Source organism: Syngnathoides biaculeatus, chromosome 1 (genome assembly GCF_019802595.1).
Source record: "Syngnathoides biaculeatus isolate LvHL_M chromosome 1, ASM1980259v1, whole genome shotgun sequence".
NCBI classification, from domain to species: Eukaryota; Metazoa; Chordata; class Actinopteri; order Syngnathiformes; family Syngnathidae; genus Syngnathoides; species Syngnathoides biaculeatus.
This window is the reverse complement of record NC_084640.1, coordinates 5,299,353-5,324,786: the sequence shown is the minus strand read 5'-3', so window position 1 is coordinate 5,324,786 and position 25,434 is coordinate 5,299,353. Positions and strand designations below refer to the sequence as shown.

Below are 25,434 nucleotides of genomic sequence, written 5' to 3'. Positions count from 1 at the left end.
ACCGGATGAGATTTTCTCTTTTTCTAGCAAGAAAGGTTTGGTCTGAAAAATGTGTTGGCAGCCAAAGTAGAAAGTGAGTTTACAGAAGGAAATGTGTAGGTAGAATGGAAACTGGAGTACCTCAAGCATAACATTCCAATAAACTCATATTTGAAAGCAATTAGAATGATATGCAGATGTAAATTGGAAATTGGGATCGATGCGTTGGGGGAGAATGCCAAAAAGAAAAACAACAACCTGACACTAGTAAACAAATTGAACCCAAAGCAAGTTCAAATTCTCATCGACAATGTTCTGCTAGCCATCAACAGGAATGCATGTCAGCTGTCAGTTTGACTAATTCACAATTACGTGGCAAACTACCAGAAAGCTGACGTAGAAAAAGTTATGCCTTTGAATTTTTTAATTCAATCAGTCAATGTAATTGATCAATTAATTAATTAACTAATGTTAAAGTTACACCTTAGCACAGTGATTCCCAAACAGTGTGCTGGGGTACATTAGTGTGCCATGAGCGCTCTTCAGGTGTGCTGTGGGAAGTTATCCAATTTTATGTAATTGCTAGAAAAAAAACATTTATTTCCAAGAAATAATGTATGTCCCAGTGAGGCATAATGACAGACAGAACAGAAAAAACTCTTCTATTAGATGCCAGGAAGTACATACAGTAATTCATCTATCCATTTTTGATGACATTTACTTTTGTTGGTGTGCCGTGGGATTTTTCAATTGTAAAATATGTGCCTTGGCTCTATATGGGTTGGAAATCATTGCCTTAGCACACCATATTCATGGCTGAAAGCACAGAATAAAGTGCACAAAAAGCTAGTTCTTGTATTTCAATTTCATTTAGCAAAATAATGTTCACCATCAAACTGTTTGGAAGAATCATTCAATTGTCAGCATGCAGTGCAAAAGAATATTGTGCAAGCCATAATTCAATTCTACAAGAAGAAAACAGACGGGGATATGATTATGAATCAAAATAAATAAATGAAATAAATTTGGAGGCGGACTTTTAAATTTATAACTTAAAGTTGTCTTGGTTTTGTTAGCAATATAGTTTTTTGCATAATTAAAAAAAAAGTTTGGGATTTTCATTGTTGGTTTACAAAAACAAAAGTGTTCTGATGGGAATGTAAATGCTGTAATCAGATTATTTTAATAAGGAATGTAACTTCAATGGATGCCACATCGGATGTTGCTCAAAGTGGTCAAAGGGAATCGCTCAGGGGCTTAGTGTGTTTACCAAGACAGATAAAAAAAATTTGAGGGAACATTCGTGCTATTTGTTACTGAGGAACAAATTGAACTTAAATTATTTTCCCAAATGGCTGCAATACTTGTGAACATTTTAAAGCGGTCTGAATACTTTATGTACCGTGTACACTCCTACTCTCACAGATGATCATGAGCTGTAGTTCATGATCAACAGAAAAGATCCTGGATACAAGCTGGTGAAATAAATTTCATCCACAGGCTCTCCTTTAGAGATTGAATGAGAACCTCAGTCATCCAGGAGGGGTTCAGAGAAGAGCTACTACTCCTCTCCATTGATAGGATCCAGATGACGTGGCTGATTAAAATGCCTCACGGACACCTCCCTGGTGATGTGCTCCAGGCTCGTCCCACCTGGAGGAGACCCCGGTGATATCCCAGGACACGGTGAAGAGACTATGGCTCCTGGCTGGGCTGGGAACACCTCTGGATCACCTTGGAAGAGCTGGTTGATGTGGCTACGGAGAACGAAGTCTGGCCTTCCCCCGTAAAGCTACTGCCCAAGCGACCCTACCCCGCATAAGCGGAAGAAAATGGCTGGATGGATACCCTCTACCTTGCTTACTTTTGTGGACAGATGCTTTAAAACTGACTATTTCTAAAAGTTTAAAACAAATATTTAAAAAATAGTGATAACTGTGATTGGACGACATGGAAAAAAAGTAGTGACGATATTGGTAGTAGGGTCCTGAGGATGGAGCTGCCAGGCCAAAGAGCGAGAGGAAGCCCACAGAGAAGGTTGATGGATGTTGTGAGGAAGGCATGAGGGCAGTTGGTGTTAGAGAGCAAGATGCAGAATGACTTAGATGGAAAAATATCACACTGCGGCGAGCCCTCGGAGGACAAGTCGAAAGGAAGAAGAATAAGGACGATATGAAAAACCAATTGTGATGGGTTTTGTTTTTGGCAGAAGAGCCCAACAACATACACAAAATGGGTTTGAGAGTTGAAGATAAAAACACTTAGATAATACATAATACAACAACTAGCTGTTTTAGTAAGTAAAAACCATAGTCTTTAAACCAAACTAAATGAAACATCGAAAGCTGGATGTTTCAGACTCCAAGCTCCTTAAATGTTCTTTCAAAGTTTTGAATGATGAAAAATTAAACAAATGTATACGTGCCCGGTATGATCCGACGGAGGCTGGAATGTTGTGGCACAAAGACTGTTGTTCAGCTTTTTAACCACTTTGTGCAGTACAACTGTATCAAACGAAGAGCTGAATTCCACAAGGAGCATCAATGATAGCATTATCCAGCTGTGTTGGGGCCGTGTGGAGTGCTGTGATGATTATTGTGTTGATGTTTGTCACATGCACATTTATAAGGGTTGATAATGTGATGTGTTTGAAAGTTGACAGAAAAAGAGAACACTACATTTCAAGCATTAACTAGGTTTCATCAGAATTTATTTTCCCAGGGGCCATATTGTAAGAGCTTTGACAGTGTCATTTGACTCAGAAATGGCAGTCCTGACGACAAGAGCTGTTCTTCTGTAAATTAATGTCTCTTGTTCTTTGTTCTTGTTAGCTTGTTTTTTCTTTATTCTGAATGTCGCACCAGGGCAGCACCAACTTCTCCTTTTCCTTTTGGGTTCTCCCGTTAGGGGTCACCACAGCGTGTCATCTTTTTCCATCAAAGCCTATCTCGTGCATCTTCTCTAACACCCACGGTCCTCATGTCCTCCCTCACATCCATCAACCTTTTCTTTGGTCTTCTTCTCGCTCTTTTACCTGGCAGCACCAAGGCACCACCAACTACCGGAGACATATTCCTTGTGTATTGTTACACACTTGGGCAATGAAGCTGGTTCTGATTTCGATTCTTCCATGAGTTTTGAGGCTGTTTAATCTGTTATGGTCAGAAATGTTAGGTTGATCCTCCCACTATCATAGGACCAGCTTTCTGCTGTGGTCAATAACCAGACCTCCATCACTCCGTTTGCCACAAACTGCTTCCATTTGTTTACAGAGCTGCAAATCCACTGGAGTACAATTATGGATTTTGTCGACAGAAGCTGGTTTGGCTGTACTTCCATTCTAAATAAGTAAGTAGATTGCTTCCTGTTTTTGCAGTATTAATAGCTCCCATTAGTTCAAGGTGTGAATCAGGGGTTTCTTAATGGGTGTGATTTTTGACTTGGAAATTATCAATCTGGTCACAATTCCTCCCTAACTGTATTCAATTTGGCAAATGTTTTAAAATGTAAAAATATGGATGGCAATCAAGGAGATGTTCGCCCACACCATCCTCTCATGTTATCTATTGACCATCCCATCTTGTCGAGTTGGGTGTCCAATTCCAAAAGGATTCTATTGGGGTTGCCAGGAATAAAATGTAAATGTAGCTACAGAATACAACAATAGATATTGCATTCATACCTTATTTTACTACTGTGGGCGTGCTCCAATCTGCCCTGTGTTCACATTTTATTCATATTATTCTCTCAACAGTCCTTGTCAGAAAAATGTATCAGACCCTCTATCTTAATGTGACTAATGTGAAGGATCTTATTAAGGCCATAACCTATCTTGCTGACCTCTTTCACGTTTCCAAACCCTCTGCATTTTCAGATGTCCTGTCGTCCACCACCTCACTCTCCCTTCCAGCCTGTCTATCCACCATGGGATACAGAGCCTCCAGCGACTCTGCCCCTCGTTTTTGGTCGTCACTATCATCTGAAAGACAATACATGGGCCAACCATATGCAAAGGGAACAAAGAGCATATAGTAGCACACTTCTTTGTACATGCCCATCTCAGTCAAGACCTTCAAGTCCAGATATCTAGTGTTCCGAGTAACACGCATCCCAGAAAGGAAGGCTAAAATATCAGTTTGCCCGGTCCAGAATAAATGATCTTTTAGACCTCTGTGTCTGACGCCTAAGTACCAAGCCAGCGATGATATCACGAGGCACAATGTCCAAGTCTCTGAAGAACTCTGCAAAACGGCTTGTCACCTCTGAATATCCATCTTATTGGGTGTCCTCAAAACCCTCTTCAAATCCAAACTCAAAACACACTTATTCGAGCGTTCATATTCATATTATCAAACTTGCAGTACCATAGAATACTGTTTAGCACATCTGTCTCTCATTTATGAGGACCCGGGTTTAAATCTGGCCACGCATATGTGGTGTCTGCATGTTCTCCTTGTACCAGCATGTGTTTTTGCTGGGTACTGCAGTATCCTCTCACAATGTCACAAACATGACTCTGAGGCAGTGACTTGATTTCGTGGGTGGTTTTATTAAAGGCAGCGGTCATACATAGGTAGGTAGTCCCGAAAAAGGCAGCAGCACAAAAGCACGTGACAAAAGGCAAGGTCCGAAAACGCGAAAACGAGGTCAGATAACTACAAGGCAAAAACAAGACTTCATTATATCTGGCCATGGTGGCACAGGAACGCTGGGACATGGCAACAAGGCAAATACTCACAAGCTTGTAACTCATGCTAGACTCACAGTCTCATACAATGAACTGGCAATTAGTAATACAACACACAAGGCTTGAAGACATGGCATAATTAGAACCAATGAGGTCCATGTGAGGAGCTGCTGCCAGAGGCAGTCGCGCATAGGGCAGTGGCTTGGCCCTATCCCCTCCAAAGATTGCAGACGCAACAAAACAAATAAACTTCCTGTGTTCAATAATTTACCCCCGTGTCATTTCATATATTTTTTTAAAATATATTTGTATTTGTATATTTGGATTACTTGCGTTGTTCCCAATATCTGGTGAAATTTTTACATCATTAGAACCATCGGAAATATATTTAGTGAGAAAGATTATCACATAAAATGTTTATTTCAGCCAATGTATCTTGTCTTTGTAGTGAATTCTAGGGCTGGGGTTTGTTTAGAATTTCAGATTTACTGGATTTAGATTTTGTACGAGTGATAACAGCGAATGCAGAGCATCATTTCAATTTGAGCAACCCCGGTTATGATTCCATATTTCGATTCCAGATCCCCAAAATTCTGGATTCTTTTCGGGAACTGAGTCCCAAAGGTTTACATGGTTTAAAAAACTTGTATCCAAATTGTGAACATCAATTTTCTGAGCAGCCCGCAGCATAGATCTCACTCGGGGTTCTTTATAATCAGTATTAATATCAACATGATTAGATGGAAAAAGATGACACGCTGTGGTGACCCCTAACGGGACAAGCCGAAAGAAAAAGAAGATAAATATCAACATGAACTAAAAGGCAATGTCTGGTGATGTAATCCAAGTGACATAATACTCATTAATGAATGCTTCCGTTAAAAGTGTTTATTGCAGAAGAATACTGTCACACTGAAAACTTTAGGAAAATGTAACCTTCAACTCAAATGAATTGTAAGAAAATCAAAAACTCCCTGACTAAAAAATTGTTTTTCATTAAATCACCTGTTCCACAATTATTGGCACCCGTAACAATTCCCAGGAAATAAATATAATTGAAGCATTTCTGTCATTTCTACAGAAGTTTACAAAGTTTACCAGCATGTCGACTGTGAGAGAAATAATCTAAAGAAAAATGCAGAAATTACAATGTATGATTTTTTTTAATGATTTATTTGTGTGATACAGCTGCAAATAAGTATTTGAACACCTGAGAAAACCAATGTTAATATTTGGTACAGTTGACTTTATTTGCAATTACAGAGGTCAACGGTTTCCTGTAATTGTTCACCAGGTTTGCACACACTGCAGGAGGGATTTTGGCCCGCTCCTCCACACTGATCTCAAGATCGGACAGGTTTCTGGGCTGTCGCTGAGAGACATGCAGTTTTAGCTCCCTCCAAAGATTCTAAAAGAGATGAGGGATTAAGATAATCTAAAAGGAAAAGTCCAGAAATCCCAATGTATTTTTTTAACAATTTGTGTGATACAGCGGCAAATAAGTATTTGAACACCTGTCTATCAGCAAGAATTCTAACCCTCAAAGATCTGTTAGTCCGCCTTTAAAAGTCCACCTTCACTCCATGTTTTATCCTGAATCAGATGCACCTGTGTGAGGAGAAATTCCCAAGCAGCTTGGTTAAAAAAGGTCCACTGTTGGACCAATCATTAGAAAATGGTAGAAGCTATGTAAGCTACATGATGGTCTAACTTAATCGGAGTGGAGCCTCATGCAAGATATCACCTTGTGGGGTCTCAACGATTCTTAGAAAGGCGAGGAATCAGCCTAGGACTTCACGACAGTACTTGGTCACTGACCTGAACAGTGCTGGGACCACCATTTCTCAGGCGACTGTTGGTAAACACTAAGACGTCATGGTTTGAAATCATGCATGACACAGAAGGTTCCTCTGCTTAAACCAGCACATGTCAAGGCCAGTCTTAAGTTTGCTAATGACCATTTGGATGATACAGAGGAGTCATGGAAAATGTTTTGTGGTTAGATGAGACCAAAATGGAACTTTTTGGTATTCAAGATGGGTCGTGGCTGGGTTTTTCAACATGACAACGTGACCACACAGCACAAGAAGCACACAGCCAGGAAAACCAAGGAGTGGCTCCATAAGAAGCATATCAAGGTTCAGGCATGGCCGAGCCAGTCTCCAGACCTAAACTAAATAAAAAACCTTTGGAGGGAGCTGAAACTCCGTGTTTCTCAGTGACAGCCCATAAACCTGTCTGATCTAGAGCAGATCTGTGTGGAGGAGTGGGGCAAAATCCCTCCTGCAGTGTGAGCAAACCTGGTGAACAACTATCGGAAACGTTTGACCTCTGTAATTGCAAACAAAGGCGACTGTACCAAATATTAACATTGGTTTTCGGCGGTGTTCAAATACTTATTTACAGCTGTACCACACAAATAAATCATTAAAAAAAAAAAAAAAAATCATACATTGTAATTTCTGGAATTGTTTTAGATTATCTCTCTCACAGTGGACATGCACCTACAATGAAAATTTCAGACCCCTCCATGATTTCTATGTGCGAAAACTTGAGCAATAGCAGGGTGTTCAAATACTTATGTTCTTCACCCTATATCGTGGTTTGAGTGGGGTTTTTTTTTGTTCACTTCATGTGTTGGAGATTTACCGAGAAATCCAAAATGACCCCAAATTTCTGATTTAAAAGTAGAGGTTCCTCGCTTCACACTGCAGCTCCTTACTTAATCGACATTTTGTTGTTGTTTTTCGAGTGTTCCTTCTGTCCACACATGAATCAGATGCAGCACGCCTCACACTGGCCAGAGAGTGAATCAATTCACAGGACTTTGTAAATCACAATTGAATTGCAGGGAAAAACATTGCAATGAATTGCTGTCTTGTGGATATTTTTATCCACAGTTTGTGTATTCATTTAAAAAATATGATTTTAAGATTAAGATTATTTTAAGATTTTAAATTATTATATTCTGTTTTTACTTATATTTTAGACAACAACATCCCAACATCATTAGATTGAGGGTTTTTATATTTAAATGGGAAAATGAAATACTTGCCTTGGCCCCATATTTTGAATAATTCATCTCAGTGAGTGTCACTGGTCGTAGTTTATCAATGTCTCCAAATGCAACCCCGGGAACATAAAGTGCACATACCACATGCACCCATCTGAAAAGATTGAAAAAAATTAATCAAACAGCTGGAAAAAAAAGCGCTTCATGACTACCAGTTTAATTCTTTAAGTCAGTGATTCCCAAACAGTGTGCCGGGGTACATTAGTGTGCCATGAGCACTCTTCAGGTGTGCCGTGGGAAGTTATCCAATTTTATGTAATTGCTAAAAAAATAAAAAATTAAAAAAAAATTTAAAAAAAAGGTTCCCAAGAAATAATGTATTCATTGATTAATGCCAGTGAGGCACAATGACAGACAGAACAAAAAAATCCTCTTCTATAAGAAAGCAGGAAGTACATACAGTAATTAATCTATCCATTTTTAGTGACATTTACTTTTGTTGGGTGTGCCGTGGGATTTTTTAAGTGTAAAATATGTGCCTTGGCTCTCTAAAGGTTGGAAATCACTGCATCAAATTATCACTAAAGTCTCAAATTTTGACAATGATGAGTGACATTAAGATTATGAAATGCTTTTCAGCAATATATTTGAAGTTCACTTTTACCTCAAATTTTGGCTTGCAACTAGAAGCACAAAAATGAGAAAAAAAGGTTTTAAAAAAATCCAACAATCTACCTCTTACAAAACACCTCATAACTCTTAAAACTCATGTTGCTACACTCTTAATTCAGTAAACAGTGTGAAAAGTTGACCGCTGTCAAGAGGTCCTCCCTATTTTTTGGGATGGGGGGGCATGGCTGTCCGACAGCTGTCCCCCACCTCATCCCCATCATCTTGAAGGAATCATATCACTATATCCAAACATGCATCCACAAAGATTTCAATGAGCAACACATTAGCAAAGTGACCTTTGAAAAGACGTTATTGAGAATTATGTGAATTGTTTGGTGCTCTTAAAGCTTAAAACGTGAAAAATAAACTCAGATTTTGGTTTCCACAGGCCAACAGACTTCAGTTTGGTGTCACACAATTTCAAATGCAGATTGAAGGGAAGAGAAGCCAAAGTCCAACAGAGAGATATCCATCTGTACCAAGCAACTGCTTCACAGTTTAATTTGCTGTGTTTTTCATGCTCTACTGAAGTAGTAAATTTGGGTGCAGCCTGGCTAAGGAGCATTATCAGCGATAACGTGGCTGAAGTCTCCACACTTCACACAACACACTGTTTTCTCTTATTCCCTTTATTTCACTCTCTCCTCTTCCTCCTCTCATTCCTCTACCAGATTTCTTTTTAAGTCAATTTTCTCTTCTCCAAATGAACAAGCACAATGCAGATAATCATTGGCAGACTACAATTTGTATTTGATCCTGCATACATTTGTTTTGCTAACTCTAAATGGAATCTTTCCAATTGGTCTTTCCGCTACTGTACCCTACCTCCCTGCATCTGTCTCTTTGAAGATACCATCCTGGTTGGGGCATAGCTCACAGCTTGGCATCACTCCATTCTTACAGGCATCACAAAACCAAGGTTCTGTTGAGTTCTCTGATGCTGAGCTCATTATAGAGTCACTCTCCCCATCAACACCATAGCACCCTGAAACAACAAAAAATGTTCCATGTTATAGCAATGGAAACGTAACATACATCTTATTAAAAGCAAGACACATTCTACAATTTGTGCTTCTCCTTTTAATTAATTAAATAATAGATAATTGCCTTAATTTGATTATTTACTTAAGTTCACTAATTTTCTGAAAGTTGGATGTGTTCCACTATTCACACTTATTTGTCTTTGTGAAAAATTGGCATATGCAAACTAAAGACTCACTCACCTATCTGTGATAATCCATCCAGTAATTTTGAATTACTCCTGTCAAAACCTTCCTATCAAGTGTGGCACGGCAGTTCTACTAATTGTTTGATTTAAAGAAATAAGACTGACAGAAGAGGTGCAAGAGCAATAACGTCATTCAAAAATCATTGTCCAAATTTCCTGGGGTCACTGATACCACTGCAGTGGTGATGTCGTTGCGATGTTAGCTAAGAGCAGCTGTGAGAATGGTCAGCATTAAAATTTATGGCAGAAATCAGAAATCTGCTGCTGTTGGGGAGAAAACACTACTAACTTCTAATTCAGTCAACCACCCTGCAGGCGTTTTGAGCAATGAGAAACTCACAAATAAAAAGCTTAGATTTATATATCCCCAATAGGAGCTTGCCTAGAGTAAAGCCACCCATCAAAAACAAGTATTGCAGCAGTAATTTATTTAGCTCTTGACTTTGTTTGGAGTATGGATGGCCTATTCAAATTGAGACCATTTGCACTGCCTCAATAAAGCCTGAACGTCTTTGCTGCAGGTCTGCTGTCACCATTGTTTTTTGCCAGTTTGTTTTTGTAAAATTGACTCAAAGGGATGCATTTGGCTGGAACCTGTCAATTGTACCCTGCCTTTTGCCCAAGGTCAGCTGGGACAGCCTCCAGGTCAGTGACAACACTAATATGGAGAAGGGATACAAGTACAGTGAGCAGGTTGGATAGGATTAGAAATGAGCTCATTAGAGGGACAGCCAAAGTTGGATGTTTTGGAGACAAGATTCGAGAGAGCAGACTTCGATGGTTTGGACATCTTCAGAGGCGAGAGAGTGAGTATATTGGTGGAAGGGTGCTGAGAATGGAGCTGCCAGGCAAAAGAGCGAGAGGAAGACCAAAGAGAAGGTTTATGGATGTGGTGAGGGAAGACATAAGGGCAGTTGGGGTTGGAGAGGAAGATGCAGGAGATGGAAAAAGATGACACGCTGTGGCAAACCCTAATCGGGACAAGCCGAAAGGAAAAGAAGATTGTCTTTCACACACTAAAGACCTCCCATCTATGGTTAGTCAGGATCACCAAAATTACTCAATTTTGTTAAATGCCACAATAATGACAATTTTATATTGGAGTATATATTGTATATTTACATTATAAAATATTCATCCAGCAATCCACTTTCTTCAGCTTAATAAAATTAATGAAATAAAAAGTCTATTGTTGTTATATGGCATTAAGGGAGACAGTAGTGTTCAAAGCAGTTTAGTTCTTCTGCCAGCGAGGCATCCATGTTGACACACATCTGGTTATTTTTATTGTAGTTTGTAATGTTTTGGGGTCAGGTCGCAGGGCCAACAGTTTAAGTAGGGAGACCAAGACTTTCCAGCCACTTTGCCGAACTGTTCCAAGGCATTATGAGACCATCCATCCATCTATCCATCAATCTATCTATCTATCCATCCACCTTCTGAGCCACTTATCTTCAAGAGGGTCGCAGGTTACAGGAGAGCTGGAGCCTATCCCAGCTTCAGGCGAAAGGCAGACGACACCCTGAACTGGTCGCCAGTCAGTCACAGGGCAGAGATCAACAACATCACTGAGCGAGAATCAATCAGACCCTGCCTGGACCAAAGTCAGGTATGTGTATAACTAAAATATCAGTGACTCGCGTTTTACGAGGTCAACTTGCATAAAAAAGGACAAACTTCGCTTTGCACAAAGGTCATCCCACTGGACTATTGCTGTACTAGTCATTCAAACGTGTAATTGCAAGAGGACTGCATCTTTTCACACAACTGAAAAAAAATTGTACCGACATAGCCAAATGCAGCCCATGGTGGCACAAGCCAGTGCAAGATGAATGCAGTGGGTTGTGTCAGAAAGGGCATCCGTCTTAAAACTTTGCCAAACAAATATGAGCGTCCATCAAAGAAATCCCATTCTGAATCGGTCGTGGCCCGGCAGAACAACATCCACCCCTGGCACCGTTAACCTGCAGGGGATCGATGGAAATTCAGCTACTGTGGGTCTAAGAAAATGAAGATGAGGAAAGCAGATTTTTGGACGGAATGAGAAAAGGAATGCTGAGAGCATTGAATGAAGGGACTTCGAATGTTGGGATTATGACAGGAAAAGCTCAGGAGTTGGTTGACAATGATGAAAAGGAGAAAGGTTGATATATTGTGCATCCAAGAGAGCAGGTGCGAACGTAGTCAGGCTAGAAGATTAGGGGCACCGTTTAAATCATTTTACCATGGAATAGATGAGAAGAAAAATAGAGTAGGGTTATTATCAAGGAAAAATTGGCTAGGAATGTCTTGAAGGTGAAAAAACGTATCAGATCGAAGGATGAGGCTGAAACTTGAAATTGAGGGTGTTATGTATAATGTGATTAGCGAGTAACATGTGACCTAGTGTTGAAAGTGGAATTCTGGAAGGAATTAGAAGTAATGCTGAGCATGCAAGAGAGAGTTGTGATTGGCGCAGATTGTAATGGACATGTTGATGCAGGAAACAGGGGTAATGAAGTTGTGATGGGTATGTACGGCATCCAGGAAAGGAACTTTGAGGGACAAATGATAGTGGACTTTGGAAAAAGAATGGAAATGGCAGTAGTGAAAACTTTTTTCCAGAAGAGGCAGGATTATAGGGTGACCTACAAGAGCGGAGGTAGAAGCATGCAGGCGGATTACATTTTGTGCAGACGAAGTAATAAGAAGGAAGTTACTGACTGTAAGGTCGTCATAGGGGAGAGTGTAGCTCGACAGCGTAATATGGTGGTGTGTAGGATGACTCTGGTGGTGGAGAGGAAGATTACGAAGATAAAGGTAGAGCAGAGAACCGTGTGGTGGAAGCTGAGAAGAATCTTATGCAGCCTTTTGGAAAGATGTGAGACAGGCCCTCAGTGGACAGGAGGGGAAAAGGAAACTTGGTGGTTGAACCCCAAAGTACATGTAGTCATACAAGGAAAGAGGTTCGGGAAGAGGAAATGGGACACAGAGGATTAAGGAGAAGCAAAAGGAATACATTGAGATACAACGCAGTGTAAAGGTAGAAGGGAAAAGGCTAAAAAAAGAGGTCTATGCAGTCACTCACATTTGACAGGCACGATTACTCACAGGCGCCATCGCGCTTGCGAATCTGTACAATCGAGCACGAAAAATCACACGTGTAAAATTTATGAGTAGAAAAAATAGATATTGAAAGACGTCGCTTATTTTGTGTCATCCTAACATTATTTACGTGTTTATTTCATACACGTTGGTAACAAAACTAGCCTGATGCGAAACAATCCATATTCACCCGGAAACAGGAAGTTAACCTTCTCTGGACCAAATAAAATGCTGTAATTTTGTAAATTGTGATACTTTCATAAAATGATACTCTGGACTTAAAATTTTTGACTATATTAAACCTGTTGCAAATTTGCAACCCCTGCCCGGAAAAGGTTAACCGTTTACTACTGAGCATGTTTAGAAGTGATGCCAAAAGCACATGGTCCGAGCTGCTTCACGTACTGCAAGCGCATTTACGTCGACAGTCAACATTATAAGTCATGTCAAAGGAAATTTAGTTACACCTGGGGTGTATTTAAAAAAAAAAAAAAAAAAAGACGTCAGACTATCGCTCACTTCGTCACTTGAATCAGGTGTGGCCATTATGTTGAGTGCACCCACATAATTGTGCGTTCTAGCAAGCCGGCCTCCTATTTACAGCGGCCACCCCCGGCCCCCACCGCCCCGCCGGTCGAACGCAAGAGGCTGGCTGCTTGAAAAGTAGATCTTGGGGGGAAAAATCTGGGCCCCCTTGAGTTACACTGAAAACATTTCTGGGATATAACACAGGTAATATTTTAATATCTAACTGTAATAAGTATGAGATTGTGATTTATTTTGAGTTGATCTAAGTTCTAACGTTAGACTAGTCTGTCCATATATCTAAATGCAAACGGTCATTTTCCCCCGTCGGCACCGCATTATTTATTACTGGACGCGGGTCACCGGGGCCCCCTCTGGAGCCAGGCCTAGAGGTGGAGCTCGAAGGTAAGCGCCTAGTGGCTGGGCCTTGATATATGGGACTAAGCCGGGCACAGCCTGAAAGGGAAGCGTGGGTCCCCCATTCCATGGGCTCACCCCTTGTGGAAGGGGCCATAGGGGTCAGGTTAAATATGAGCTGGGCAGTGGCCGAAGGCAGGGACGTTTGCGATCTGATCCCTGGTGACAGAAGCTCTGGCAGAGAAGTAGCTCGAGCTGGTGTGTGAGGTTGACAAGTTCCAACTAGAGGTTCGGTACAGGGAATAGCAAGGATGTAGACGTAGGGTTGCAGGAATGTGACATGAGTCCAACGATCTGGCAAATACCAAACCGCACACATGGCAATATATATACGTGAGCCGTAATCACTAAGATGAGACGCAGGTGCGCGCATCTGCTGATTGGAGTAGGTGCGCGCTGCATTGGACATATACACCCATGATGGTACCCCAACCCCAACGGCCAGTCCCGGAAAGCCCAGGAGCGATGCATGAAAGTACCTAATGAGAGAGGAGTCGACCACGAATCAGGAAGGGATTCAAGACCACTCCTCGGGGCCGTAGCCTTCCCAGTCCACTAGGTACTGTACTCCCCCGACGGCGCGATGACCGGAGCTGGCGTACAGCGTAGACAGGACCCTGGTCAACCATGTAGGGGGGAGGCGAGGGCCCGGAAGGCGGCACCAATAGGACACTTGAGCCAGCTTGAGCAGACTGACGCGGAAAGCCGGCATTGATTTCCTGAGTTTTAACTGCATAGTGACCGGGTTGATCACCTTTGCAATCGGGAATGATCCGACGAACTTGGGAGCAAGCTTCTATGATTCCACCCAGAGTGGGAAACCCTTCACTGACAGCCAGATACGCTGACCCACTCTGTAATCCAGTGCAATCACCCTCTTACGGTCTGCCGTGGCCTTATAGGAGCGTCCCTTGCGCGGAACTATCTTACGGGCTCCCTCCCAGGTCTGACTACAGCGTCTCACCACGGCCAAAGCTGATGGCATCAACGAGTCTGAGTCTATATATGGGAAGAAAGAGCGTGGATAGCCGTGCACGACATGGAAGGGAGACATAAGGGTGGATGCAGAGGGAAGGGCGTTATTTGAGTACTCGACCCAACTTAACTGTTGACTCCATGAGCTTGGGTCGCGAGAAGTCAGGCATCAGAGCCGTATTTCTAGGTCCTGGTTTACACATTCGGTCTGGCCGTTGGATACCGGATGATGGCTCTAGGAAAGACTCACGGTGAGTGAACAAAATTCTTTCCAGAAACGGGAGACGAATTGGGGGCCCCTGTCGGACACCTCGTCAGTGGCCAAGCCATGTAATCTGAGTATGTTGCCCATCATGAGCTCAGCTGTCTGTTTTGTGGAGGGCAATTTTGGTAGCGCAATTAAGTGTCCCATTATGGAAAATCGGTCAACTACCATAAGACCTGCGGTGTGACCCTGTGACCCCGGTAGTCCTGTCACAAAGTGACCACAGACAATACGGCATGGATAGTGGCCGTAACTCCCAAGCGGGAAGCAGGCAGGAGGGCTCATGATCGGCGCGCGTAGGACAGGCATTGACGTACTCCCTGACATCTTTCTCACTGTTTGGCCACAAAAAGCGTTTGAACACGGACTGCGTCTTGGCTATGCCCGGGTGACCTACGGTGCGATTGGTGTGGGCCCAGTATATTACACGGCCCTGTAGCGGAGGGACGACGAACAGCTTGCCTTTGGGCAACCTTCCCTAAGCGTTTCTTTCACTGCTGTTTCTATTTCCCAAGTAAACAATGATTCAAAAATGCTTCGGGGAAGATGGGCACCGGTTCAGATTCTATTTTCTCGCTATTGTAAACTCACGAAAATGCATTGGGTTTACCATTCTTTGATCCCGGTCGATAGGACACCACAAAGCGAAATCGTGTGAAGAAAAGAGCCCACCTGTCTTGCCTGGCATTAAGTCGTTTGGCCGATTTTAGGTATTTGAGATTTTTGTGGTCTGTATAAACAGTGAAGAAAATACTTATTTGAACACCCTGCTATTTTGCAAGTTCTCCCAGTTAGAAATCATGGAGGGGCCTGAAATGTTCATCGTAGGTGCATGTCCACTGTGAGAGAGATAATCCAAAAGGAAAAATCCAGAAATCACAGTGTATGATTTTTTTAATGATTTATTTGTGTAATACAGCTGCAAAAAAGGATTGAACACCTGAGAAAACCAATGTTAATATTTGGTACAGTAGCCTTTATTTGCAATTAAGGAGGTCAAACGTTTCCTGCAGTTGTTCACCAGGTTTGCACACACCCCAATTCTCCACACAGATCTTTAGATTGGAGAGGTTTTTGGGCTGTTGCTGAGAAAAAACATTTTTGATTGGCTTTCGGACTGGAGACTAGCCACGACCTATCTTCAATGTACAGAAACACCCCCAAAGCATGGTGCTACCACTCCCATGCATCACAGTAGGGATGGTGTTCTTGGGATAGAACTCATCATTCGTCTTCCTCCAAACAGTTAGTTGAATTATGACAAAAATCTTCCATTATGGTCTCATCTGACAAGAAAACTGTCTCCCATGACTCCTCTGTATCATCCAAAGTGTCACTGGGAAACTTAAGACAGGTCTTGACATGTGCTAGTTTACGTAGGGGAACCTTCTGTGCCATGCATGATTTCAAACCATGACATCTTAGTGTTTTACCAACAGTCACTTTGGAAACGGTGGTCCCAGCTCTTTTCAGGTCATTGACCAAGTCCTATCGTATCCTGGACTGATTCCTCACCTAAGGATCATTGGGACCCCATGAGTTGATATCTTGCATGGGGTTCCACTCCGATTGAGATTTCCCATCACGTTTAGGTTCTTCCATTTTCTAATGATTGCTCCAACAGTGGACCTTTTTTCACCAAGCTGCTTGGTAATTTCTCCGTAGCTCTTTCCAGTCGTGTGGAGTTGTACAATTTTTTCTCTGGTGTCTTTGGACAGCTCTTTGGTCTCGGCCATGTTACAAGTTTGAGTCTTACGGATTGTATGGGGTGCACAGGCGTCTTTATGCAGCTAACGACCTCACACAGGTGTATCTGATTCAGGAAAATACACGGAATGGAGGTGGACTTTTAAAGGAGGACTAACAGATCTTTGAGGGTCAGAATTCTAGCTGATAGACAGGTGTTCAAATACTTATTTGCAGCTGTATCACACAAATTGTTGAAAAAAATACATTGTGATTTCTGGACTTTTCCTTTTATATTATCTTAATCCCTCATACATTGTGATTTCCGGATTTTTCTTGTTAAACTATCTCTCTCACAGTGGACATGCACCTAAGATGAAAATTTCAAACCCCTCCATGATTTCTAAGTGGGAGAACTTAAAATATAGCAGGGTGTTCAAATACCTATAATTATAATGTATTTTCTTCACTGTACCACGAAAGGCGTGTATCCTCTCATTGTTCGGAGTCCTCTGTGATAGTACCACTCCAATACCTGAATCTGCTGCATCCACCTCCACAACGAATTGCCGGTGCGGGTCCGGCAAGATGAGGATAGGAGCGGAGGCAAAGCTGGCCTTGAGTTTGCAGAAGGCTGCCTGGCAACTTGGGTTGCACTCGAACGAACTGTGGGCTGCAGTGAGTGGATATAACGGTGCCGCAACGGCACTAAAGTTCCGAATGAATTTTCTATAAAAGTTCACAAAACCCAATACATCTCTGAACCCCCTTAAGAGAGCTGGGCGTGGGGCAACGGAGAACAGCCTCCAGCTTGCAGGGATCCATGCAGCCTTCGCCCTGCGCCAAGACAAACCCCAAAACTGACACTGAGGTTTGGTGGAACTCTCATTTCTCTGCTTTGACATACAGACTGTGACGCAGCAGCTAGTGTCGAACCACTCAAACATGCTCGACATGGGTTGCTTCGTCTGGAGAGAAGATTGGGATGTTATCTAAATACACAAAGACATGCCGGTTGAGCATTTCACGTAGCACATCGTTGCCAAAATTTTGGAAAACCGCTGGCGCGTTAGTGAGTCCAAAGGGCATCACTAAATATTCGTAATGCCCAGTGGGCGTGTTGAATGCAGTCTTCTATGCATCGCATTCTCTTATCCGCACCAGGTGGTAGGCACATCTCAAGTCCAGCTTGGTAAAGATTTTGGCCCCCTTCAGGAGCTCAAAGGCTGTGGCAATGAGGGGAAGAGGGTACCTGTTCTTGACGGTAATACTGTTCAGTCCTTGGTAATCAATGTAGGGCTGTAGGGTTTTTTACTTTTTTTTTCCCCAGAAAGAAGAAGCCCAGCCCGGTCGGCGAGGACGAGGGTTGGATGAGTCCCTCCGCCAGCGACTCCTTCACATACTCCCTCATCCGAAAGAGAATAGAGTCTCCCTCGAGGGGGTGAGGCGCCGGGCAGAGAGTCTAATGCGCAAACATGGCCTTTATTTTGGAAAACATAACCGTAAGATCATGATAACAGAGAGGAACTAGGGTTAGATCTGCCTCCTCCTGCAGAGTCCGCGGATTGTCCGAAGTAACATCCGTGCCCTCCTTCCTCTGGGATGAGAGGCAAGTGTATGGGCATTTCGCCTCCCAAGACTTAACTTGTCCGGTTGACCAGTCGTTATGGGGGTTATGAAGCCTCAGCCATGGACTTCCCAAGTTAATGTCACTGCTCTGGGTCTTGAAAACATGAAAGCTTAAACGTTCTGAATGGGAATCCGTAATGTCATGGGGAGCGTCTGGGTGTGGGAGGTTATCATGCTAGAGATTAAAGTGGACTTTTGTGAAAATCCCCAAAATACAAAGGCAAGCAGTAAGGGGGTCCAGGGGCATGCTCCCCTGGGAAATTTTTGAAAAAATGGATGGCTGTGGTGCATTCTGGCGATATCTGTTAACAAAATTCAGAGAAAATTTGAAAGTAAAATTTCCAAGTCATGAAAAAAAAAAATTGGGCAGAAGTTTCCCATGGACCAAGCCCAGATTTTTTTGCCTCCCATCCCCTATCACTGGATGGCACATAATCACATTTGTCATTAAAATATGCTTAAAATATGCCATCTTATCTCAAGACAAATGAATTAAGTGAACTATTCAGTAAAAAAAAAAAACATCTAAAATTGTCCTTTTCCCCACATTATACATATTATAGTATAGATATAGAATATACACAAAAATATATCCTAGAATTTCTACACCGTACAGCAAAACATGTTGAAGAAGTTGATCTGTAGGAATTACTATTAATGTTTAAGTCTCAAACTTCTTACGTCGCGTTGTACTGATACACTCGACCACATTGCTCACTATCTTAGATATAGATCTAGTAATACTAATAGTATAATCAGTTTCCTTTAATATATATATATATATATATATATATATATATATATTATATATATATATATATATATATATATATATATATATATACACACACACAGACAGTCACTCACATTTGAAAAATGTACGGGTGTGGTCAGTCATGCTCGCAGGTAAAGTTACGGGTGTGATTAGGGATGGCCTTAAAATAACTTATTGGATTTAGATAACATAACTATAAATTAAAAATAAAATAAACAAATACATAACCAAAATAGAAAACTAAAACTTCAAACGCAGAAATGATCATTTCCAATTTCAACTGATATTAGTAGACCATAATATAAAACAGTATTTAAAATTTTTCAGCAAAAAAAATTATTGATGTGACCAACTTTATCTGAATAAAAGTTAAATGCACTGGCCTGTCAAGGAATAAACACGAACGGTCTATACTTGCAATGTTTTGAAGATGCTGAAAGTTTAGTTCAACATAATCGGCGTTAATGGCAACAAGCTAGCGATACATTGGAACAAACATTCCTGTCGGCAATCATAACGTATTGTTGGAGGGGGGGGCATGCACCACGGGACTGCCCTAAATAGGAGGCCGGCTTGCTAGAACGAGTCTTAATGTGCATGCACTCGACGTATTGGCCACACCTGAATCAAGCGACGAGGTGGATGATTAAGTCTAATGTTGTTGTTGATTTTTTTTTTTTTATGTCGTCACACTGCCTCGCGATTGACGCAATGAGCACCCTTGGTGTAACTCAATTTCATTTGACATGCCTAATGATGTTGACTTTCGACGTAAATGCGCTCGCATTACGTGACGCAGTTCTGAACATGCGCTTTCGTACATGCTCAGTACAGTTAACTTGCATTTCCTGTTTCCAGGTGAATACCGGTTGTTTTGGAGCAGGCTTGTTTAGTTAACGTTTATGAAATAAACACATAAATGAATGTGAAGACCACATGTTCGTTCAATGTTGATAACTAATATCCGGATTAATTAATTTTTCATCAATTTTGCAGGCAATTTTCATTAAAATAAAAAAATCCGGAATTCCGGGAAAATCTGGAGGACTTTCATCACTGTTTTGCAGAGGAATGTGCCATTGTCCGCATATGCGTTATGGGGGAGTTGTACTTTGAAGGTCTCTTGACCCATACAGCCAATGAAACAAAAATTAAGGAGGTTGGCATCTGAGCCTGAATCGAGGAAAGCCGTCACCGTGCGGGACTGTCCGCCTCAACTTAAAGTTACACAAAGGAGTGCCGAGCGGGAAAGTCCAAGACGTGGTTAAGACTCCCCATCGTGGAAACTCTAAGTGCGGGTCCCGCTGGCTTTACTGAGCAGCGAGCCACGGTGTGACCTGACCACCCACAGAAGAAACAGCGTCCCTCCCACAGGCGTCGTTGACGTTCTTCGAGTGATAAGCGGAGACGGTCCAGTTGCTAGGGTTCTTCTGTATTGGAGGGCGCCTGTTTAAGAGCAGTGGATTCTCTGAGGCACAGCAGGGAGTTCCCCCGCCGGATAATTAACAGATCCTTGATAGTGGGAGACAGCCCCTGAACAAAAGCATCTCGAAGCGCACTGTTGTTCCACTGGCTCTGGGCTGCCATAATGAAGAACTTAATGGCGTATTCGGAGACTCTGCGCTGCCCGTGCTGTAACATATTTAACAAATTTGCCACCTCGCGTTCAGGGGTTGCATATTGAAAAACCTGCAGCATAGCTGTAACAAAGACTGCCCACATTCGTCACATGTCAGCGTCGTGGCTCTGTTTAGCTGTCACCAATGCTTCCCCCCTTCCCGTCTCGAACACAATCTTGTCCCAGTCGGTGGGGAAGGCGGCAGACTGTAATTCAAAATGCAGCTCACATTAAGTGATGAAGGGCTTGATATTGCCCGAGTCCCCTATAAATCGCTCCGGACGGGAGAGCGGTAAGCATACGACCCTCTGAGCATCAGGAACCGGCACGGTGGTTGGCTCAGGGGTACGGTGGACTGCCGCGGCATCTGCCGGGTCCGGACTGGTGTTGGCTCCACTGGAAGAGGATGCAGACAATGATTCCAGCCGGGTCATTACCTCCTGCAGTTGGCGAGCAATCATCTAGAGGACTCCTTCATGTTCGGCGAGACGTCAACCTTGGACCAGGGCAGCGTTGCGCGCTGAATAAGTGTCGGCTGGGTCCATGTTTTGGCCAGATCGTTCTGTCATGAACACGAGGCTGAACCCAAAATGCACGACTCACAAGACCAGTTCGGGAGATGTCTTTTTTCAAAACACAGTAGGTACAAAGGCAGGCAGTCCTACGAGGCAGCAGTAACAGGATAAGCAGGTGTAAGAGGAAGGTCGAGAACGAGGCAAAGTTCGGTACACGGAATTCCAAGGACGTAGACATAGGGTTGCGGGAACGTGACATGAGTCCAACGATCTGGCAAAGACCAGACCGCACGTATGGCAATACATATACATTAGCTGTAATCACTATCACGAGGCGCAGGTTAGGGTTAGGGTTACCATCTGCCAATTGGAGCTGGTCCGCGACGCATCGAGGACAGACACACCCATGACACGTCAATCCATTTTCTTCATCCCTTATCCTCAAAAGGGTCACGGGAGTGCTGGAGCCTATCCCAGCTGTCATCAAGCAGAAAGGACTGGAAAGAAAATGGACGCAGGCATGGGGAGAACATGCAAACTCCAAACAGCTGGGGCCGGGATGGAACCCGGGTCCTCATAATTATGAAGCCAACACTTTACAGCTGCGCTTCCATGTCGCCCCATTTACATTAAGATTTTTCTAAATAAATAATTATTGACATTATTAGTGTTCCTGCTAAAAGCAGCATTTGTCCAATCAATGCTTGTTCAAACAAAATCCCATTCTGGAAAATTATCATATGAGCAGGCACGTGATTTGACTGAATGAAAAAAGACTGAAAAATAGCCGGTCAGGAGCTGCAACCATGATTAAAGGATGATCAAAGGATGATTACCAAATTTTAACGTGCAAGTTTTATAAATTGTATTATGGATGAAATATATCTAGTATATCTGTAAATAAATGCTATTCTGTTTTCAAAACAATATTACATTACAATATTCATTATTTACATGCATACCTTTACTCCAAAACTTACAAATTCAACTAAGTAAACTACCACGACTGAAGCCTATTCCAGCGGTTTATTTTCTTTTCTTAAATATGCATTGAACTCATTTGAGAACAATGCATATTTTAAAAAAAAACAGAGAGGTTTGGCGAAGTTTAACGTGTGGCCGCAACACGCTTCCGTGTATGTATTTTTCCCCCCATCATAGTTCATGAATGCCAGTTTGTGTAAAACCAGGGGTCATTTATTTAAATATTGGTATTTGTATTGAAAAATCCTGAGTGGCTCCATCACTATGTGGGATTTATTCTTGATTGAGAACAGATCCAGCAACGAAGTATTTGTATGTGTCCAGACTTTTCTACGCTCTCAAACTCTTTCATGTAAATCTCAACGACTTCATAACCAGATACATGAGTATATCCAGTTTTCCGAGACAAGCGGAAGCGGGTTAACATTCCAATTTCTCATTGGCGAAAACATCTGATACCAGAAGCTGTTGTATTCACAGTGGTATCACAATCTACACAGACAATACTGGAAAAATAGAGGAATAGTGACAACGACAAGGAAATCAGTTACATATGCAGAACTACTACAAAATTTGCTCATAGCAGGTCAATTACCAAAAGAAATTGCCATATGTAAATGTGCAGCACACACATCAAAAACAGACAGTATCATTAGGACATGCATTTGCAGATGGAACAGCAAAAGAAGTAGCAGCCAAAACCTTTATGGGATTATATGACCATGTAAAAAAGGAAGACAAACTTTCAGATGATGTGTTAAAAAAATGCAAAGACAAAGCTTACCAGCAGAACTAAAAATGTGGAAAATAAGGTGCTACACTATAAAATAGGATTTATGTCAGCACAGATAAAAAACCCAATCTACCAAAAAATCTTTTTAAGTGGGCAGCAATATTGAGCCATGGGTCTCATGTTTCAACAGGGGGAATGGTCGCCCTGGTACCAAGGCATTACACGACCCATGGATTTAACTTGTATGCAAAAAAATTTTGTTTGGCTTGTTTGACCTGTGCTCGGCATAATCCACAAGGGAATGTGCATCCAAATGTGGTCAGTTTCCTCAGGCTACATATCCATTTCAGAAAAAACACATGGATTTCATTGACCTAAACAAAAGTGAGGGAAAACCATACTGTTTAGGCATCATTGATGCTCTTTCAAACTGGGTAGAAGTATTCCCGGGTAAACAAACTGATGCGCTAACCGTAGCTAAAGCATTATGCAAAGTTATCATACCACGATATGGTATCCCAGAGACTATATATAGTGATAATGGAACACACTTTGTAAACAAAGTGGTCGACACAATGGGACTCACGTTCCACATTAACTTGAAACACCACTGTTTTTACCATCTACAAAGGGAGAGAATGAATAGTACAATTAAGAATAGACTGAAGAAATATATGTAAGAAACACAGACCATGGACACAATGGATAGATTAAGTCAAACTATACATACATTACAAGCACGACAGGTCTCGTTCTATTCAAAACACTGTTTGGGAGAGGTTAATGTAGAATGCAGCTAACATGGTAGACTATAGTTGCATCACCTGCATGGGCCCTAGTCCACTACTACGTCTCATTCCAGCAGAAATCCCAACACAGTGTACCCTGGAATTAATGACTAAAACAACACCACTTGTCAGAAATGCAATACTGTTTATCCACCAACAAAGGCAGTAAATGATAAACCGGTATTTTCTATTAATGTTGCATTGGCTAATTTCTCCTGTGTTAGCTTTACAGGGACAGATGTTAAGGTGGGAAATCTCAACAAAACATGGTGTCATGTTATCCATCGGCAACTGCCCCCCTACTTCCACGCAGCGATGTGTGGTGGTGGTGTGTTGGTCAAAAGTTGTATGACACACTAATAAATGCATCAGGAACAAGTGCACTGGTATCACTGCTCTTACCTGATACTGTGTTTCCATCCACAACAAAGGATATAAAACTGGGCGCATGCGTCTTTGGACCTCCCCTTGGTTTCTCCCGAAAGCGAAGGTCCTCTTGGAAAGATGGACATCTGACATACATTGATGCAGTTGCCATCCCACGAGGCATACCAAATGAGTATAAATTGGCTCACCAAATTGCTGCAGGATGGGAATCCATCTTGTTATGGATAACCCCAAATAAAAACATCGACGGAATCAACTACATACATTACAAAGCACAGAAAGTAGGTAAGTACAGTGAAGAAAATTAGTATTTTAACATCCTGCTATATTGCAAGTTCTCCCACTTAGAAATGATGGAGGGGTCTGAAATTTTCATCGTAGGTGCATGTCCACTGTGAAAGAGATAATCTAAAAAGAAAAACCCAGAAATCACAATGTATGTGTCCTTTAATGATTTATTTGTGAGATACAAATACAAATAAGTAATTACTTATTACTTACTACGTACAAATAAGTATTTGAACACCTGTCTATCAGCTAGAATTCTGACTCTCAAAGACCTGTTATTCCACCTTAAAAAGGCCTCCTCCACTCTATGTATTATCCTGAATCAGATGCAGATCCTGTGTGAGGTTGGTAGCTGCGTAAAAACATTTATCCACCCCATACAATCAGTAAGACTCATACTTGTAACATGGCCAAGACCAAAGAGCTGTCCAAAGACACCAGAGACAAAATTGTACAACTCCACACGGCTGGAAAGGGCTACAGAGAAATTGCCAAGCGGCTTGGTGAAAAAAGGTCCACTGTTTGAGCAATCATAAGAAAATGGAAGAAAATTATGACGGTCAATCTTATTCGGAGTGGAGCCCCATGCAAGATATCACCTCGTGGGGTCTCAATGATCCTGAGAAAGGTGAGGAATCAACCCAGGAATACACGACAGGACTTGGTCAATGACTTGACAAGAGCTGGGACCACCGTTTCCCAGGTGACTGTTGGTAATAAACTAAGACGTCATGGTTTGAAATCATGATTGGCACGGAAGGTTCCTTGCTTAAACCAACACATGTCATGGCCCGTCTTAAGTTTGCCAATGACCATTTGGATGATACAGAGGAGTCATTGGACAAAGTTTTGTGGTCAGATGAGGCTAGAATGGAACTTTTTGGTCATAATTCCTCTAAACTTGTTTGGAGGAAGACGAATGATGAGTTCCATACCAAGAACACCATCCCTACTGTGAAGCATGGGGGTGGGAGCATCAGGATTTGGGGGTGTTTTTCTGCACATGGGACAGGACGGCTGCACCGTATTAAAGAGAGGATGACCGCGGCCACATAATGTGAGATTTTGGGGAACAACCTCTTTCCCTCAGTCAGAGCATTGAAGATGGGTCGTGGCTGGGTCTTTTAACATAACAATGACCCAAAGCACATAGGAAAACCAAGGAGCGTGATTCAGGGGCCGCAGC

General features: G+C 42.1%; 1 protein-coding gene across 3 annotated transcripts in view; it reads right to left on the bottom strand.

Moving 5' to 3' along the window:
* Window positions 1-25,434, bottom strand: part of phf14 (PHD finger protein 14) — a 151,466-nt gene that overhangs the window by 100,492 nt on the left and 25,540 nt on the right. For all 3 annotated transcript variants that reach the window (XM_061839130.1, XM_061839213.1, XM_061839304.1), the window contains exons 5-6: window positions 9,177-9,336; window positions 7,722-7,833 (exon numbers count right to left, since the gene is read on the bottom strand). In XM_061839130.1, coding sequence (XP_061695114.1) covers window positions 7,722-7,833; window positions 9,177-9,336 — 272 coding nt within the window. The remainder of the gene's footprint in view (window positions 1-7,721; window positions 7,834-9,176; window positions 9,337-25,434) is intronic.